The sequence below is a fragment of the Dipodomys ordii genome, unplaced genomic scaffold (assembly GCF_000151885.1).
Source record: "Dipodomys ordii isolate 6190 unplaced genomic scaffold, Dord_2.0 Scaffold56, whole genome shotgun sequence".
NCBI classification, from domain to species: domain Eukaryota; kingdom Metazoa; phylum Chordata; class Mammalia; order Rodentia; family Heteromyidae; genus Dipodomys; species Dipodomys ordii.
Genome location: NW_012267272.1, coordinates 9,291,855 through 9,309,125, shown reverse-complemented (window position 1 = coordinate 9,309,125; position 17,271 = coordinate 9,291,855). Strand labels below are relative to the sequence as shown.

At 51.4% G+C, this 17,271-nt stretch overlaps 1 protein-coding gene across 2 annotated transcripts; it reads left to right on the top strand.

Moving 5' to 3' along the window:
• Positions 1 to 1,257: 1,257 nt before the first annotated feature.
• Epha1 (EPH receptor A1) lies at positions 1,258 to 17,262 on the top strand. Of its 2 annotated transcripts, XM_013021612.1 has the most exons (17): positions 1,258 to 1,320; positions 6,702 to 6,983; positions 8,499 to 8,901; positions 9,657 to 9,812; positions 10,119 to 10,463; positions 10,568 to 10,695; positions 10,919 to 11,069; positions 11,309 to 11,405; positions 11,606 to 11,664; positions 12,816 to 12,941; positions 13,710 to 13,895; positions 14,028 to 14,089; positions 14,186 to 14,392; positions 14,551 to 14,700; positions 14,981 to 15,174; positions 16,767 to 16,922; positions 17,012 to 17,262. In XM_013021612.1, exons 1-17 carry the CDS (start codon positions 1,261 to 1,263, stop codon positions 17,088 to 17,090), a joined length of 2,841 nt encoding a protein of 946 aa, XP_012877066.1. In that variant the 5' UTR covers positions 1,258 to 1,260; the 3' UTR covers positions 17,091 to 17,262. The 2 variants fall into 2 exon arrangements, with proteins under 2 accessions (XP_012877066.1, XP_012877067.1); XM_013021613.1 differs by lacking the exons at positions 14,981 to 15,174; positions 17,012 to 17,262 and having other exon boundaries at positions 16,767 to 16,879.
• The last annotated feature ends 9 nt before the right edge of the window (positions 17,263 to 17,271 follow it).

Below are 17,271 nucleotides of genomic sequence, written 5' to 3'. Positions count from 1 at the left end.
GGCGATCGATCGGCCAGGCCAGGCTTTGGTCTTTAACCCCAGGGCCGCTCCCCTGGGTTCAGTACCTCCCCCACACCGGGCAGTACTGGGGGGCAGGGGGAGCGATGGGGGAGCGCCTCACCGCGCTCCGCTTCGGCACCTCGGGGCCTTCATTTGTCCAGCCCGGAGATCAGAACCCACCCCCGGCCCAGGTGGGAAGCGGCCTGTGCCCGCCGAAGGGCCCGGCGTCGTCGGGGAGGAAAGGGATGGCGGTGGGGGGGGGGGCCGACCTGGGACCCACTCTTGGCCCAAGCGGACCGGCCTGTCCCAGGCCGCAGCAGGCCTTCGACAGTGGAAGGCCGGAGCTCTGCCCGGGTGCCCACTGGGCCTGCAGAGGCCGAGCTCGCGCCGCCTGCCCAGGGGTGTCCCGGCTGCCCAGGGGTGTCCCGGCCGCCGAGGGGTGTCCCGGCCGCGCCCCCCCCACCGCCCCTCGTAAGCGAGGGGTTCTCCTGAGCCTGTCCCTCTCACACTTCCCATCTCGACTGTGGTCCCAGCGGCCGCACTCAACCCTCGGCCCCTCTCTCTTCTCTGCGGAAAGACCGCGCCATTCCTCCCCTCCTCCCCTTGGCTTGGCCTCCCCAGCCAAGGGATGTTGCACCTGTTAGGAAAGGGGACGTGCAGGCTGGGAGCTGCTGTCCCCCGCCTGTCATCCTGGCTGCTTGGGGAGGCTGAGATCTGAGGGGTGGTGGTTCCCAGCCAACCCCAAGGCAGGAACAGTCCGTGAGACTGAGCTCCAGTGCACCAGCAAAAATGGAAATGGAGATGCCGCTTAAGTGGCAGAGAACCACCCTTAAACTGAAGAGCTAAGGGACGCAGCCCCTGAGCTCAAGCACAGGTACCCAGTATCCATACCAAAAAAAAGGTTGAAGTCTGGGGCTAGGGTCCCCACATGATGAAGGATTAGGAACTCAAAGCTACCTCCTCCCCCCAGGAGTGACAAGCCCCCCCCCAAGGAGTGACAAGCTCCTCCCCTCCAGGAGTGACAAGCTCCTCCCCTCCAGGCGTGACAAGCTCCTCCCCTCCAGGAGTGACAAGCTCCCCCCCCAGGAGTGACAAGCTCTCCCCCCCCAGGAGTGACAAGCTCCCCCCCAGGAGTGACAAGCTCCTCCCCTCCAGGAGTGACAAGCCCCCCCCAGGAGTGACAAGCTCCTCCCCTCCAGGAGTGACAAGTTCCCCCCCAGGAGTGACAAGCTCTCTTTCTCCCCACTCTCAGTCACACTGATGGACACAAGTGAGGCCCAAGGAGAGCTGGGCTGGTTGCTGGACCCCCCAGAGGATGGGGTAAGTGTCTGGGGAAGGATCTGGGAAAGTTCAAGGCCCAAGGCCCAGTGGGAAACGGGGCGGAGAAGTGGGTGGAGGAACCGAAAAGAGCTGGAAAAACTGGAAGTGTCTCCTCCGGGAGGGGGCAGGGAGGCTGAGTCACAGCCTTCTGAATGGGATGGGGGGGGCAGACTTCACCCCCTGAGGAATGTCTCCTCCTCCTCCCCCTGGCACTTCCCCTTTCCTGCTGCTGAGGTGAATACTTAAGAGAAGCAGTGGGGTGTTGAGCGCCCCTCCCCAGGGGAAGTGCTTTGGGAGAGGAAGGAGTCATGAGGAAAGCATACTCAGGTCAGCTTCTTTCCTTCAGTGCTGTTGCTTGGGTGGCTTTTGGGGGCCAAGGGTCTTGGACTTCCTTCTGTGCTCTTGGCCCATTCTTCATCCCTCCACACAGCATGTTCCAGGTGTTTTGAGGGTACCAGAGCCTGTTCCAAGTTTCCCTCCCTTGGGTGCACCTGAGCAGAGGAGGATTGTGAGTAGGGCAGACAGTGCATCCAAGAGGCTCTCTTGAGACCTTCGCTGGCCCTGGATCCTGTTCTCTAGGTGTTTTCTTCCAGGACCTGAGACTCATTGCAGCCGTTTTCCGGGATTGTGCTTAATTGCTTTCTCTCCCTTTTGGTCCAAGGGTCCTGGCTGTATTCTGCACTCTCCCACAGAATAACCTGTAATTAGAGTTAATAGACTAAACCGTGATATATCCTCCAGGAGGGGCTGTTTGGAAAATCCTGGATTAAGCCAGCCCTAAGAGGCACCTCATCTCATAAACCAGCTAATCAGCACATGAAGATGGCAGCTGGTCCATTTCCAGGCCAGCTCTCATTGGACCTTCATTGTGCCCCAGCCCGGGTTCCACCCAAATTACTTCCCTAGTTGGGCCCTAGGGGAGCAAGGCTCTTCCTCAGTGTGATGCTAGGAGAGCAATAGGACAACCAGTAGTCACTCCCACCATCTCCCTTATCTCCTCTGCTCACCAGCTGCCCCAAACCAGCGTGCACTCAAAAAAGTCTCACCCCTGGAATGTACCCATATTAGCAGCCAGCAGGGCTTGAGTGTTAAGCGAAAGATCCTTAGTGCTGTTCCTGGCCAGCTGGTTCTTTCCCCCATCTGTCCCTGTCCCTGCTGGAACTGGGAGTGGCAGCTACAGCTGGGAACATCTGCTTCCCTAGACTCCAGCTGTAGCCTTGACAATCTGGCTCCTGAGCTGCACATTAACCACCCACTGCCCTCTCCACCTGCCCTGCCCTGAGCCTTCCACATGGGCTCCCCAGCTTCCTCCGGGGCAGACTCCAGGTACCTTTCATTCCAGCTTCATTACCTTTCACACCTTTGGCCTGATCTTTGAACTCTCTGACACAGTGCAGAAATATGTGCCTCACAGAAGCGTATACTTCTGCCCTACTCTCCCGCCAGTTCTTAATTGATGATGCTTTTTCCTGACTTTTCCCAAAGCTGAGAGTAGGCATGAAGAGCTCATGCTCAGGGGTAGAATCAAAACTCAGGGAAAGTGGCCCTTCCTTCAGGCCTCAGTCTCTTCCCTGTCAAATTACTGGATGGTATCTGAAATATTAATGAAATACTTTATCAAATTTAAAAGCATCTTCTTTAAAATTGATGTGGCAGAGGAAACACCTAACAAGGAGAATACTTTTGGAAGAGATATGACATAGGACCTTTGTCCCACCAACAGCTGTCATATGGACAGGCCCATATGGACAAGAGTAGCCCAGCCCATGGAAAATCCAAAGACAAGCCCACATGTATGCCAGTTTCATGAGACTGGAACTGGAATTAGAAATCAAGGTAGAAAATGTTGTAGAGGACAGAAAGACTCCAACTTCTAATATTTTCATAAGTAAGCCTGTGAAATAGGCTCAATAGGAGAAACCCTGTTTTATTTTCTTCCTGCATTTCTATTACCCTGGATTAGTTGTACAAAGGGGTTCGTTTTGTCCTGTCTAGAACATGCATACAATGCATCTTGATGAGACCTACCCCCTTCCACCGCTCTCCTTCATCCTTCCCCCTCCCCTTGCCCAAACCAACCTCAAGCTTCATTGTTCCATTTTCATGCTCTCTGATTGCCCTCTCCCTGTCCCCATACCCCACAAGACCTGTTTTTCGTTCCTTTTCTTTCCTCCCTGATCCTGAGGTTTGAACTGGTACCTGGGCTGGGCTCTGTCCCTGAGCCTCTCTGTGCTCAAGGCTAGCATTCTACCACTTGAGCCACAGCACCACTTCTGGCTTTTTCTGTGTATGAGGTACTGGGAATCAAACCAGGGCTTCATGTACACTAGGAAGCACTCTACCCCTTAGCTACATTCCTCATTCTCTTTTTTTTTAATGTATGTTAATTGTTCCAAGCATCTCACTGTGATTTTTTGTTTATTTTGTTTTGTTTTGTTTTTTGCCAGTCCTGGGACCTGAATTCAGGGCCTGGGCACTGTCCCTGAGCTGCTTTTGCTCAAGGCTAGCACTCTACCACTTGAGCACTTCTGGCTTTTTCCTGTTTATGTGATGCTGAGGAATCGAACCCAGGCCTTCGGGCATGCTAGGCAAGCACTCTACCCCTGAGCCACCTTCCCAGTCCTCACTATGGTATTTTGCACAGCGTTTTAATCCGGTTGACCCCCTCACTTGCCCCACCCCCCACTTCCCCTCTTTTATTCAACAGCTTTCAGTGAGGAAAAAACTGTCCTGATCACATGACCACTCACAGGAGGCCCTCACTTGTAAGACTGGAGGAAGAAGCAATGCTGGAAGCCTTTGTAGGATCCTGAGCTATGGAAAGGAGTTGGGGGTGGGAAGATGGAGGCTTGCCTCAGTTGAAGTCAAGCAGGGCTGTCCTGCTGTGAGGATAAGATGTCTGGCGTTGTACAAGTTATCTTAGAGCTGCCCTTTCCCTAGTAGATGCCTTGGGAGGCAGGTTTCTTTCAAAGATATGAATCTGTTTTAACAAAGGATACCTTCTCAGAGCCACTCCTGCATTATCAGTTTCTCCATTATAACCAGCTCAAAATAGGCCAAAGATGTATGTATATTTTAAGGAGCCGCGTCCTGGGGCCTCAGCGTATGGAGTAGTCATTAAATGGACCATTAGATGTCTGTAGTTAGAAAATTAAGTAGAAATTCCTCTATTTCACAGCTGATACATATCACACGAAAATTCTAGGGAGAGTCCAAACACAAAAACCAAATGTACAAAAAGTTTAAGACAAAAGTAGTAGATCTTTGTAATCTTGCAATGGGAGAGTTCCCCAAACAAAAGACATGACCTATTAACAAAGAAACGACATGGCAAAGAGTATTCACAATGAACATATGAAGTCTTGTACATATTAAGCAAAGGATTAACATCTAAACAAGTTTTTCAAAATTTCATCCAAATGAACAGTCCTATGATAACAATTGTACATAAGTAAATACGTATCAAAAGACAAATAGACAATGAGCAAAAGAAAAGCTCAAGGCTTACTTCCCCACCCCAAGACCAGTAAAGTAGATGGTAAGAAGCTGTCTTCACCATACAATTGGCAAAAAGTAAAAACAATGGAGCTATCTCATTTGGATGAGGTTGCTAGAAAAATATTTCCTCTTGATTATTGGTGAAAGTATAAATGGACAAATCTTTTGGAAGGCAATTATAGCGCTATCTTGCAAAATTGTAATACATTCACCAGATGATACAGGTTTTTATGCAGAAATCTTAATCTGTGTATTTTCAAAAACAAACAAAACAAAACTAGAGGCTAACTAAATGCCTAGCAGTAGGCAAATGCTTACATAAGCTATGGAACATCCATGCAATTGGGTACTGATAGATTTCTATAAATATATAGGCATATATATCATTTCTATAAAGGTATGGGCATATATATTCATATAGACACCTTTCTAGTACATTTCTTTTTAATTTTTTTTATTTTTATTGTTTATCAGTCATGGGGCTTGAACTCAGGACTTAGGGGATGTCCCTGAGCTCTTTTGCTCAAAGCTAGCACTCTACCACTTTGAGCCATAGTACCACTTCCAGTTTTCTGGTGGTTAATTGGAGATAAGAGTCACATGGACTTTTCCTGCCCATGCTGACTTTGAACCATGATCCTTATATCTCAGCCTCCTGAGTAGCTAGGATGACAGGCATGCGCCACCCATGCCTGGCTTCTAGGACATTTCTTTTTAAGACAAACTCAGTTACAGAGTAACACTCGTGATCTCACGTTAAAAACGAGACACAAACACATTGTACGAATCTCTCTGGAGACAACGAAAGCAGTCAGAACACTCTGCTCCAAATGGTGGCCAGTGATGAGAGTAGAAGGATGATGGACTTCCCTTATTCTGCACAAGTGTCTGTTGCTTAACTTTCACACTAATGACACAGGTATAATGAAGCCCCTGAAGGACCTGGCTTCCCATCCTCAGCTCTGCCCCTCACCTCTACTGGGCACTTGGACACTGTCTCCACTTCTGGCCTTTTGCTAATCTCCTGATTTTGTCTGCCACAGCCAGCTTCAGACTGATTTGCAGATCTCAGCTTCCTGAGTAGCTAGGACCAAAGCACCAGCCATCCTGTACCAGACTCCTTCTGCCTTTTCATAGCTGAGCAAGTCACTCTACCTGACTGTGCCTGACAGTTTCTTCCTGGGAAATGCTTAGAACAGTGTGTGGTTTATAGGAAGTGCTGTGTTAGTGCCAGCCAGTCATTATTACTAGGTTTAAAAATTCCTTTAATGTAAAAGAAGGTAAGGGGTTAGACAAGATAGGACCTGGGAAACAAGCCAACTCTCTCATTGATTTTGATAGTGGCTATAACTGGAAGGAATATTGGGGAGGATAAAATTTACACACACACACACTCTGGGCCTGGGCGCTGTCCCTCAGCTCTTCAGCTCAAGGCGAGCACTCTACCGCTTGAGTCACAGCACCACTTCTGGTTTTCTAGTGGTTTATTGGAGATAAAAGTCTCACGGAGTTCAAAGCCGGGCTGGCTTTGAACCGCAATCCTCAGATCTCAGCTTCCTGTGTAGCTAGGATTACAGGCCTGAGCCACCAGCGCCCGGCCAGAATGTTTTTCTATTTTAGAAAATAAGTCCTTTTCTCTGAGCAAATAGGCAGAGTTTTGCCTTAGGAGCAGGTTAACCTAAAGAGCCCTGGGTTAGCTAAGATGCTAATATACCACTGTTCCTCCCATATCTAAGAAAACACCACAACCTTAAAAGATTTAACCTGTTATCCTGGAGCCAAGCAGTGAGGTTAGGTGGGACCAGTGGAGAGAAGGAAGGAGGGGAACTCCAATCCCAGCTTCCTGTCCTCTCTGGTCCCTGACTCTGATTTCCTCCTGGCAGTGGAGTGAGGTCCAGCAGATGCTGAATGGGACACCCCTGTACATGTACCAGGACTGCCCAGTGCAGGAAGGTGGAGACACTGACCACTGGCTGCGCTCCAATTGGATCTACCGAGAAGAAGAAGCTTCCCGGGTCCACGTAGAGCTGAAGTTCACTGTGCGAGACTGCAAGAGTTTCCCTGGGGGAGCCGGGCCTAAGGGGTGCAAGGAGACCTTCAACCTTCTGTACATGGAGAGTGAACAGGATGTGGGCATTCAGCTCCGACGACCCTTGTTCCAAAAGGTGTTGCTGCAATCAGTGTCCTGACACTGATCCCTACCTGGCTAATTAGCCATGACCTTGGCTGGTCCAGAGACAGGAAGAGAGTGCAAATGTAGACTAGAGGGTAAACATGGGACTGGAAAACAGAAAGGCTAGATTGAGTATGGTTTTGTTGGGCTGTCACTTTAGGGATGTCGTTTAGGCTCGCCAAGCTTTGGTGACCTTGTTTTAAAGTAGCAATAATAAGAAGGTCAGTCTTACCTGTTCTAGAAGGGTTTACTAAGCAAGAAGCCATGGTAGCAGAGAGGAATGCGGTACAAAGGGTTTTACCTTTCTGTGCAGTAACCGTGGTGGGTGTGTACAACACACTGCCCCTTGCGTATCACTAGAGTTACACGGAAGGACAGTTTCCTGCTGTCCATCACTAGTCTCCATCTCTATCCCAAATGCAAGACCGTCAGGGGCCTATTATTATAGGAGGTGCTCTCATTTCTTGCCAAAGAGCAGCGGTTGTAAAGTTTTATTATTGGTAATAAATTAATTATCAATAATTAATTATATAATACATTAAATTTAACTGATCACCTCATTGGTACCAGAGTTGGGAATGCCTCTCCATGGTGGAAATCAGAGACTGTAGTGTCCCGCTTCCTGGGTTCCAATCCTGCCTCTATCATGTAATTGCTGTGTGATCTCATATTTCTCTTTGCCTTAGTTTCTCCCTCTTTTTTTGTAGAGATGATAACCTATCTCATAGGTTATTACCTGGGTTAAGGAGAGTGAGTACTGCACACAAAATATTTTGCCTAGTAGTACCTCTCACAAAATAAGCTCTCCTTCAATCACGGGTATTTAAATTGTAAAATACACATTGACATTTCCTTATCCAAAACACGTGACATCCAAGTTGCTTCAGATTTCACATATTTTTTCAGACTTTGGAATATTTACATATATAAATAACAAGTCATAGGGACGAGACCCAAGTCTAAATAGAAAATTTACTTATGTTTCATCTACACCTTAGACACATAGCTTAAAGGCAATTTCCTACAACATTTTCAGCATGCCTACATTTTTACTGTGACTTATGACATGAGGTCCAATGTGGAATGTTTCTTTTTCTTTCTCTCTTTCTTTTTTTTTTTTTTGTGTGTGTGTCAGTACAAGGGCTTGAACTCTGGGCCTAGACTCTGCCCTTTACCTTTATTGCTCAAGGCTAGGGCTCTACCACTGGAGTCACAGCTTACCTCCACAGAGATAAGAATCTCAGGGATTTTCCTGTCCCTGCTGGCTTCAAACCACAGACCTCAGATCTCAGCCTCTTGAGTAGCTAGGATTACAGGTGTGAACCACCAGCACCTAGTGCGTTTTCTATTTGTGACTTCACATACATGGTCTCCAGTTCAGAAACATTTCAGTCTGTGGGTTTTCAGAGTACAGATTGTCAGACTGCATTAGCCTGGCAGCTGTTTCTGTTCTGTGAAAACAAAGCATGGGCTTTCCTTTACCCTCTCCTCCCTACCTTCCTCTCAGGTGACCACGGTGGCTGCAGACCAGAGCTTCACCATTCAAGATCTAGCATCTGGCTCCGTGAAGCTCAATGTGGAGCGCTGCTCCTTGGGCCATCTGACCCGCCGCGGCCTCTACCTTGCTTTCCACAACCCTGGTGCCTGTGTGGCCCTAGTGTCTGTTCGTGTATTCTACCAGCGTTGTCCTGAGATTGTACATGGCTTGGCACGGTTCCCTCAGACTCTTCCTGGACCTGGGGGGCTGGTAGAAGTGTCTGGGACCTGTTTGCCCCATGCACAGACCAGTTCCGGGTCCTTGGGTGCACCACGCATGCACTGTAGCCCTGATGGTGAGTGGCTGGTGCCCGTGGGCCGATGCCACTGCAAGCCTGGCTATGAGGAAGGCAGCGGCAGTGCAGGATGCATTGGTAAGGAAGGCGGCCGTGAGAAACTCAAGGGGCTGCTTGGGAGGGTCTGTAGGTGCCTAGGAAGGCAGGGAAGCCAGTGCTGTGTCAGTACTTCAGGTGTCATTTCATTCGTGATGCTGGGGATAACTTGCATATGGTCGGCAAGTGTTCTACCCCGGAGCTGTATGCCAAACCCTTGTTCTTTTTGACAGGATCTCATTATACAGCACAGGCTGGTCTTGAGTGCAAGACCAGCCTGTTACTGTTTGTCCTCAAGTTTATCCTCTGCCTTTGTCTCCCAAGTGCTGGGATTATAGGCATAGACCACCAACACCCAGTTCCAGACATCTCAGGAGTGTGTGTATGTGTGTGTGTGTGTGTGTGTGTGTGTGTGTGTGTGTGTCAGAGACAGAGACAGACACTAGGGCTTGAACTCAGGATCCCATGTTTTTACTCAGCTTTCTTGCTATTTGCTGATGCTGTCCCTTGAGCCACCACTTCCACTTGAGCCTTTTACTGCTTCATTGAAGACAAAGAGTCCCATGGACTTTTCTGAGCAGGCTGGCTTCAGACCTTGTTCCTCCGATCTCAGCCTCCTGAGTAGCTACAGTTGCAGGCGTGAGCCGCCCACACCTGGCCCCTCTCAGCTATTTTTAACCCCAGTGCACACAGGCAGAAGTGTTTTCAGTACGCAGGATTGCTGTAGCAACAGTGTGGGGTTGGTTCTTCCCATCAAACACCAGAAAAAGCTTGATTCTACGGCATTCTCTTTCCAGTCTGTCCAAGTGGCTTCTACCGGACTGATATGGACATAGCCCACTGTCTCAAGTGCCCCCAGCACAGCACGGCCGAGTCCGCGGGAGCCACCGTCTGTACCTGTGAGAAGGGCCATTACCGGGCCCCTGGGGAGGGCCCCCAGGTAGCATGTACACGTGAGTCCAGGGGACAGGAAGTGGCCATCTGGGAGGAGGTGCTAGGTCTTCGTCTTGCACTCACCGGAGGCAGATTTTCCAGGGCTTATGTGATAGATACTGGATGGCATGAAGTGACCATGAAGTGCTAGCCTCTCCCTGGGAGAAGGCAGAGATTTGGTAACGCTACCTTCCCTTCCGTGGAGATCAGATCTCCCGTGAAGCCTTTGGAGGACTTCTAGAATGGGGGAGATAGACAAAGGTGGGACTCAGTAGCTTGAGGGAGAGCGAAGCTGGCAGCTACTGATGTCTTTTCTTCTTCTGTAGGACCCCCATCGGCTCCCCAAAACCTGAGCTTCTCTGCATCGGGGACTCAGCTCTCCTTGCGCTGGGAACCCCCTGCCGACATGGGGGGACGGCAAGACGTGAGATACAGTGTGGAGTGTTTCCAGTGTCAGGGTACAGTGCAGGACGGAGGGCCCTGCCAGCCCTGTGGGCCAGGAGTGCGCCTCCTCCCCGGGGCTCTGGGGCTCACGGTGCGGACTGTGCGTGTTCAAGGCCTTGAACCGTACGCCAACTACACCTTTCACGTCAAATCCCAAAGCAAAGTGTCCGGCCTGGACGGCTCCCAGCCTGCCAGTGCCTCTCTCAGCATCAACATGGGGCATGCAGGTGAGCCACTGACCATAGGGATGAGTGGGCAGGAAGCCGTGGAAATAACTCCTGACCGGATTCCTTCTTTCCTTCCAAATGCAACTGTCCCTCTGGATGCCCAGAATCGCTCTCAGGCCTGTCTGTGAGGCTCGTGAAGAAAGAACCAAGGCAGCTGGAGCTGAGCTGGGCAGGGTCTCGATCCCGCAATCCCGGTGGAAACCTGAGCTACGAACTGCACATCCTGAACCAGGTCAGGGGGCTGGTGGACCACACCCTCAGAGTGCATATTCCTCGGGCCTGGGATGGGAAGAGGGAAACCACCCAGAGCAATTCAGCATCCGCGGGACAGAATTCCACCAAGAACCTTGTCCTGCCCGTGTCCAGCCCCTGCTCATACTCACTCCCAGGTCTGTCCATCATCTCCATTCTGGTCTGGCCTGGCGCAGCCCAGTTAACACAAGTTCCACCCACAGGATGAAGAATGGCACCAGATGGTTCTAGAACCCCGGGTGTTGCTGACAAAACTGCAGCCAGACACCACATACATCGTCAGAGTGCGAATGTTGACTCCACTAGGCCCCGGCCCTTTCTCCCCCGACCATGAATTTCGGACCAGCCCACCAGGTAGTTCTTACTCTACCCCGCCCCCTAGAAACACATCCCTGTCACCCACAGATGTATCTGAGCTCCTACTGCATGTGTACTACACATGTGTGCACACGTACACACACAGATGCACACACCAAGAGACCTGACCCTGAGCATACCCAAGGCCCTTGCCCTGCCCATCCACACTTCATGGGGCTGTGAGTCCCCCCTCCACCCCCCCCCGCCCCAAGACTTGCTCACCTTTGTGCCTGCAGTTTCCAAGAGCCTGACTGGAGGAGAGATTGTGGCCATCATCTTCGGGGTACTGCTGGGTGTAGCCCTGCTGCTTGGGATTCATTTCTTCCGATCAAGGTGCTGCCTCCCTGCCCTATCCCACTTCTCCTTCCCAGGACCCTTTGCCTAGTCAGAAGCCCTGACAGGGACATCCCCGACCCCCTATCCCTGGCTGCCAAAGCTTAAGTGCGTCCCCATGTCCATCTTGCATACCCGGAGCCCATTGGGCTCCTCCGTAGGTAGGCCTACGACCTGAAAGTGCCACCCCTCTCCCACAGGAGAAACCATCGGCAGCGACAGCAGAGACAACGTGACCATACCATGGATGCCGATCGAGGTAAGTGAGGACAGCCTATGTGTACATATGAGAGAGAGGGAGAGAGAATGTGTGTGTGAGAGAGAGAGAGGGAGAGAGAATGTGTGTGTGAGAGAAAGTGTATGTGTGTGAGAGAGAGAGAGAGAGTGTGTGTGTGTGTGAGAGAGAGAGAGAGGGAGAGAGAGAGAGTGTGTGTCCTGGGGCTTAAACTCAAGGCCAGGGTGCTGTCCCTGAGATTCGTCTGCTCCAAGGTATAGCACTCTACCACTTGAGCCACAGCTCCACTTCTGGCTTTTTTTTGAGTAGCTCATTGGAGATACAAGCCTCACAGACTCTCCTGCCTTGGATGGCTTCAAACCACGATTCTCAGATTCAGCCTCCTGAGTAGCTAGGATTTACCGGCATGCGCCACCGCTGCCTGGCTGTGTGTGTTTTACTACTGGGACTCAACCAAAGGACCCACATTGGCAGGACAATTCTGAGGGTGCAGGCGGGGCTTAATGTCCCTAGGGCTTCATGTTTTGCCACCTAATTAACTTTGCTTAATTAAGTTTGCCCTGATAGCTCTCAATGGCTCTGATGCAACAGTCTGCTAGCTGTGGGGGCCAGCGTTCCGCCACCCCGGGGCTGTCAGCAGCCTTCTCCATCTGGTGGTGACTAGGTCTAAGGGTAAAGCCAAGGCCAGGCAGAAGGGCTGCAGACCTCTGAAACACAGGGGCTTGCTTCCTGCTTGTCACCTCATTAGGCAGTGCTGCCAGAAAGGAAGGCTGCGGTGGATCCAAGTGGCTGGAAAGGGAGAGAGAGTGAAGGAGGTCTGATTGGCTGGATGAGCACGGGGCTCAAGCCGGGTCGGGAGTTGTAAGCAGATTGGGTAACGCGGGGCAGATTGAGAATTGGTTCCAGGGCCTGGGTTCTGGCTACTGCCCTATGTAGTGAAGATCGATGACCTTCAGGTATGGCTGGAAGAAGAAAGGCCAGGATGTGGAGGCTTCTTGCTAAGAATAGAGACTCTCTCTCTCTATCTCTATCTCTGTCTCTCTCTGAGCTAAAATAAGGTTCATCTGAGGGAGCACAGAAGTATGGAGAAGAAAGGAAGGGGCCTTCCTTGTCAGATCCGATACTCCAAGCCCCGACTGCGTGCTGCCCTGGCTGAGCCCCTCTGTGCTCCCCAGAGGACAAGCTGTGGCTGAAGCCCTATGTGGATCTCCAGGCCTATGAGGACCCTGCACAAGGAGCCCTGGACTTCACCCAAGAGCTCGACCCGGCCTGGCTGCTTGTGGACACGGTCATAGGGGAAGGTGAGCCATGCCGTGCACAGCCGGTCTCCCGCGGGGTAGCAGATGGCTGCCAGCAGCTCTCTGCCTTCTAACCCTTGTCTGGGCTGGCCTCTCCTCTGGCTTTACTTACCAGGTGAGCTATGCTTGCCTGAGACTCGGGCATTTATGTAAAAACCAAACACCCAAAACAAAAACACCATATCGGGTACCCTGGAAAAATCTCTGCCTCCAGCACACATTGCTCCACGGCTCTCTGATAGACTGTCCAACACATCATCTGTTGCTGAGCTACAATCAGGGTGTCCTCATATGTTTCCCCTACATGGTAGCAATCCAGAGCCTTCATTCCACCACAAAAGGGATCCAGTGTCTTTGGGCTGCTCTGATTCCTTGGGTCACCAGAGGAAATGGATCTGAGCAGAGAACAAAGCTGGGCAGTGTCCTGGCCAGTTGTGTAGCCAGGACTGGCCAAGCTGAGATCAGGGAGCTCACTCTTGGAAGAGAGATGGCAAAAGTTGTCCCCCCGCAACTTTCCCTGGGCAGCTCCATTCTGCTGACAGGACCCCCCTCAGCATTTAGTACTTGTTGTAAGCCAGGTAGTATGCTCACTCATGGGAAACAGTGGTGGATCAGGCTGTAGAGCTCCAAGAAGGACAACTTAATTTTTGTTCCAAGGAGCATACTTTTGATCCTCCACAAGAGAAGGTAAGAGGACGAGAGGGGTTCATGGCCTACATCTGGGCTAACCCGGCTTTGCAGAGCCACAGTCTTTGTTTTCTTTCTACCCAGGAGAGTTTGGGGAAGTCTACCGTGGGACCCTGCGGCTCCCCAGCCAGGACTGCAAGATGGTGGCCATTAAAACCTTGAAGGACACATCCCCCGATGGCCAGTGGTGGAACTTCCTTCGAGAGGCCACCATCATGGGCCAGTTCAACCACCCACACATTCTGCACCTGGAGGGCGTCATCACAAAGAGTATGAGTGGCAGTCTGTTTGTGCTGAGCGGTGGGGGAGGGAAGATGGAGGAGGAGCACTGGAAATGGAGGGTGGGCAGCAAAGGTCAGGAAACCTGGATCCGTGTGTGACGAGCTGTGTTCTGTGTCTCAGGAAAGCCTATCATGATCATCACAGAGTTTATGGAGAACGGAGCCCTGGATGCCTTCCTGAAGGTAGCCGGGGGGACTGGCCGGGGAGGGGATGTATCCGGGAGCCCTGTGCCTTGGGACGAATGGCCTTTGCCCATCCTGTCACTCATCCTGCTGCAGGAACAAGAGGACCACCTGGTGCCCGGGCAGCTGGTGGCCATGCTGCAGGGCATAGCATCTGGCATGAACTACCTCGGTGACCACAATTACGTCCATCGGGACTTGGCTGCCAGGAACATCTTGGTGAATCAGAACCTGTGCTGCAAGGTGTCTGACTTTGGTCTCACCCGCCTCCTGGATGACTTTGATGGCACCTACGAAACCCAGGTTAGACCCCCGTTATGTACCACAAACACATTCACACGGACCATTCATGCTTTTCCCGCCGTTGTGTGTGTACGGCCACCAGGTCTTGTGCTCAAGTGGCACAGAGCCTCTCCTGGCCATGTGGTCTTCGTCACTTTTCTGTTCCCTGCCTTCCTAAGGGAGGAAAGATCCCCATCCGCTGGACAGCCCCAGAAGCCATTGCACATCGCATCTTTACCACCGCCAGCGACGTATGGAGCTTCGGGATTGTGATGTGGGAGGTGCTGAGCTTTGGGGACAAGCCCTACGGAGAGATGAGCAACCAGGAGGTGAGCCTGGACTTGTCCTGTCCCTCACCACCTCTCTCTCATCTCCCACAGACTTCCGTGATACCTTCTCCAGATACCTTCTTCCTGACCTCATTTTTCTTTTTCTTTTCTTTTTTTTTTTTTTAATACTTATCTCCTTCTCACACTTTGTTCTGATTACTGCTTCCTGCTTTGGCCAGGGTTGTTTAATCTCCATGGCAAACAATCCTGTGTGGTTTTCCCCTGGACCATCAGGTTAGCTTCCTACACCTAGGTAACCCTCGCTACCCCACTCCTGCAGGTGATGAAGAGCATCGAGGATGGGTACCGGCTGCCCCCTCCTGTGGATTGCCCTGCCCCTCTATATGAACTCATGAAGAACTGCTGGGCGTATGACCGTACCCGTCGACCCCACTTCCTCCAGCTGCAGGCACATCTGGAGCAATTGCTTACAGACCCCCACTCCTTGAGGACCATTGCCAATTTTGACCCCAGGTAGCCATGCTGGGGGAAGTACAGGGGAAATGAGAGGGTGGATCCCGAAGAATAGAAATGGATGTCCCATTATATCCATTGAGTGCTGAGCCCTGAGGAGATCTGGACAGAGTCTAAGCATGAGACAGGACCATAATGCATGCTCTTAAGGGAGCCTAGCATGAAGGAGGAGAGTTCTGTGCTCTACAGTTAAACTCCAGAGGAGGAAGGAGGCAGGCACATTGACCTGGAATACACACAGGAAACTGGGAAAGTTACAACTTATTTAAAAATGATGATGATGAAGAGACAATGTGAGCTATATAGACTACCCACATGGCAGAGGTACACAGCCAGGTCCCAAATCCCCAACTTCACGTGAGAAATTTCAGGAAACCATACTTGCTTGACCACCTACAGCTGGTCACGTGTCTGGGAAGTTCTTGTGGCCCAGTCTGGAGCTTAGGATACATTCCCATGCACCTACCACGCCGAAATATTCTTGCATGTGGAGAGAAGGACCACACATTCAACAGCTTTTGGATTACCTGATAGGAATGCTTTTTGCCAGATACTGAAGAGGTCAAGGGCACAGGGCCAGCTCCAGGGAGTGTGGGCACAACTAGTTTGAGGTGGGAATGGCGGGGGAATGTCTTGGAGATCTGTGGCTTTTTCTGAACGACCACACTGCCTGCCCTGCGGAATGGAGGCTGGCAGATTGCAGTTAATAGAAGCACCTAGTTTATGGACAGCTTTTCTGAAATTTGGACTTCCTGGGTATAGAGAATTATCCATTTTCTTCTCAAAACTGCCTACAGGAGGGACATGGCAAAAATTGCACTTTACTAAAAACATGGTCAGAATGTAGAGAATGAGGTGGGGGGGGCGGGAAGGAGAGCAGGTGGGGGAGTCAGGCAAGGCTAGACTTCCAACTACTTTATTGGGTAAAGCAGCCTGGCACAGTCTGCTTCTGTATCAAACCACCATATATAACCTTGTTTCTGGGAGAAATTGTGCTCCAAGTTCCAACTTTTGAAACTATCTTTTTGGAACACTCCTCCCTCGGACGCTGGAGACTGCATGTGCTAATCTTTCTGGAATGCTGGATATTTTCTTTTCCCCCAGCAGATCTACTTTGCTAATGGTTTTTGGCTCTGGCTGGCTTTAGTACAGGAACGCTCATTGTATTGTGGGTGTCAAAGTGCAAGAATAACAACAGAGGTGGAAGGTAGCAAGCAAAGGCCGCTCCTAGCTCCTAGCACTCGGGCAAGCCGCACTGGGAAAGGGCAGGCCCACCCACGCCCAGCTGCGAGGCCTGTTCTTCCTCTCACCTGGGGTACTTCCATGTGGAACAGGCTAGAGGAAAAAGTTCCATCGAGGCCTCCCAGGTGGCTACCTTCCACAAGTCTACCGACACAGCAGGTCTGTCAGCTGCCCGCCCACTGCTCCCAGCACCAGGAAGCAGGCCAGGAAGTGGGTTCAGACAATGGCTGGCTAATCCACTGAGCCTGGATGATTTGTGCTTAAGCAGTCAACTTCAGGATTGGCTTGCCGATGGGGAGGGCAGACTCCAACCAAGCCCCCCGTGACTGAGGCAGCCTCGTATCCCCCAGGGTGACTCTCCGCCTGCCTAGCCTGAGCGGCTCTGACGGAATCCCTTATCGAAGCGTCTCTGAGTGGCTGGAGTCCATTCGCATGAAGCGCTACATCCTGCACTTCCGCTCGGCCGGGCTGGACACCATGGAGTGTGTGCTGGAGCTGACAGCCGAGTAAGGATCCTGGGGCTAGGGTGGTCTGGGTAAGAGAGGCTGGGGGATCTGAGCCACCAGACTCGAGCAGCTCCTTTCCTTTTCCACAGGGACCTCACCCAAATGGGAATCACGTTGCCAGGGCACCAGAAGCGGATACTTTGCAGTATTCAGGGGTTTAAGGACTGAGTGGCCACTGTGGACACCTCAGCCCTCCCCCTGCCCTCAGGGAGCAAGGATGGGGCCAGGGTCACTCCTTGGGCCCTTCCTCAACCTACAAGATGTAGGCTATTTGGTGCTGCTCCTACCTACTCTTCCAGGACTCTGCCTCAGGACCCGGGAGCCTTTGTTTTGTTTTGTTTTGTTTTTT

Bases quoted from the DNA above. Each gene is read 5' to 3' on its own strand.
- Epha1 (XM_013021612.1), top strand. From the start codon at position 1,261: ATGGACACAAGTGAGGCCCAAGGAGAGCTGGGCTGGTTGCTGGACCCC. The intron at 1,321-6,701 runs GTAAGTGTCTGG...TCCTCCTGGCAG, and splicing joins TGGACCCCCCAGAGGATGGG to TGGAGTGAGGTCCAGCAGAT. The intron at 11,406-11,605 runs GTGCTGCCTCCC...CCTCTCCCACAG, and splicing joins ATTCATTTCTTCCGATCAAG to GAGAAACCATCGGCAGCGAC.